Here is a 1,680-nt window from a genome sequence, read left to right on the forward strand (position 1 = left end):
TATCCTGATTCCTGCCCCCCTAAGCTTACCTTTCCATTCATATGGCTTAAGTTGGAACATTCCGAATAAAAAGATGCCTTAAGTTATGAAATGGAAGTAGTTGCATCAAGTTTCGAACAAAAAGAAAGAAGAAGAAGGAGATGCATGGCACCACTTCAGGGTCAAGGAAAAGACCTACACTCAAGCAAGGGAAATCACCTAGGTAAGAGTAGACTATAGGACCCACGTATATATAAATTTCAGCATGCTGTCCGGCAAGGCAAGGTGAGGTATCCTTTCCTTTCCTTCGTCTCCACCGCAGATATGGTATCTCTCTCATCTCACGTCCTCGGTCCTCAAGTAAAATTCTCACGTCTATATATACATATATGAATGTATCCAAGCTGCAATCCAACCACGACTCGGCTCGCATTCAAGCAACGATAGGAGCAAGTGCAAAAGCAAAGCAAGAGATGGAGGCTGCTGGGCATCGCTCTCGCGTCGTGGCTGAAGTCGACCCCCGCAGCGAATGGGTTCATGGGGACGAGTTCCACACGCTCATCGTCGACGTCTCAGGTACCGCTGCATGCTGCTTTTGCCATCATTCCTGCATGCAGGAACTGAACCCACTCGTTCCACACATGTTCTCGCATATCGACACGCATGCGGCATGCCCGTTGTTGCAGGATTTACCAGGGACCAGCTCAAGGTCCAGGTGGAGTCGTCGGGGAGCCTCAAGATCGGCGGCGAGCGCGCCCTCAACGGAGGCCGGCAGTGGTGCCACTTCCTGAAGCGGTTCGACCTCCCCGGCGTCTTGGACGCCGCGGCGATCAAGGTCCAGCTCGACAAGGGAGTCCTCTACGTCCAGGTGCCCCGTTCCACCGACGACAGCCAAGAGGACGCGCTGCGAGAAGAGGAGGACGCCGGCCTGTCCTGGAGCGGCGGCCACACGGCGGCGTGGCGGGCCGATGAGCACCCGGCGTGGCGTCTGGCCAAGAGCCTGGGCGAGCACCGATACGTCGTCCTGAACGTCGTGCTCGCCGTCGTGCTCCTCTGGCTCGTCGCGTTCGCCAACAGCAAGCAGAGCGGTGGGCAGATCAAGAACGAATGAGGCAAGCGACACACATGCACGCACAGCGGGACAGTCGTACAGCACAACATATCGATGTAATCATTTAGTACGTCACAGGATCCGCTTCCATATACTCCGCTGATAAAAGGGAATAAGAACCATGTAAATAGGCAGGATTTGGAACGCGGGATTGTTCAAATCCAGGTCTCAAGATATCAACCACTATCGGATATAAAGACATATATACTACTACTACATATGGTCCCACTTTACTGGCTCTGTATCAAGTTCTTGCATTGATTTATCAAAAAAAAAAAGTTCTTGCATTGATGATCTGAAATGAGTTCAATGTAACCACAGACTATAGTATCATTTAAGGTCTGTAAAACTTGTACGCCAACTTGTGATTAGCTCATGACCTCATGTCCTTTGCATTGCATCCTGTGATTTACTGATCTGCTACTCTTCCTCCACAGCAGCAAGAAGACCAAGTGATGTGATCGGCCACCCTATTTATGTATTCCCAGACATCTAGTACCATGTGCTTCAGCTAGAACCTTCATTTACATTGTGTGTTTGTAATAACAGCGTTCGAGTACGAGTGCAGACAGTGTGTCCTTATAATGATC

General features: G+C 50.4%; 1 protein-coding gene across 1 annotated transcript; it reads left to right on the forward strand.

Annotated features, from left to right (window-relative positions):
- Window positions 1-403: 403 nt before the first annotated feature.
- Window positions 404-1,377, forward strand: LOC119331565 (22.0 kDa heat shock protein-like). The gene is made up of 2 exons (XM_037604728.1): window positions 404-555; window positions 666-1,377. Exons 1-2 carry the CDS (start codon window positions 453-455, stop codon window positions 1,088-1,090), a joined length of 528 nt encoding a protein of 175 aa, XP_037460625.1. The 5' UTR covers window positions 404-452; the 3' UTR covers window positions 1,091-1,377.
- The last annotated feature ends 303 nt before the right edge of the window (window positions 1,378-1,680 follow it).

Source organism: Triticum dicoccoides, chromosome 7A (genome assembly GCF_002162155.2).
Source record: "Triticum dicoccoides isolate Atlit2015 ecotype Zavitan chromosome 7A, WEW_v2.0, whole genome shotgun sequence".
NCBI classification, from domain to species: Eukaryota; Viridiplantae; Streptophyta; class Magnoliopsida; order Poales; family Poaceae; genus Triticum; species Triticum dicoccoides.

Excerpts from the sequence above, each read along its gene's own strand:
- LOC119331565 (XM_037604728.1), top strand. The coding sequence starts at position 453 with ATGGAGGCTGCTGGGCATCGCTCTCGCGTCGTGGCTGAAGTCGACCCC. Across the intron at positions 556-665 it reads GCTCATCGTCGACGTCTCAG|GATTTACCAGGGACCAGCTC; the intron begins GTACCGCTGCAT and ends CCGTTGTTGCAG.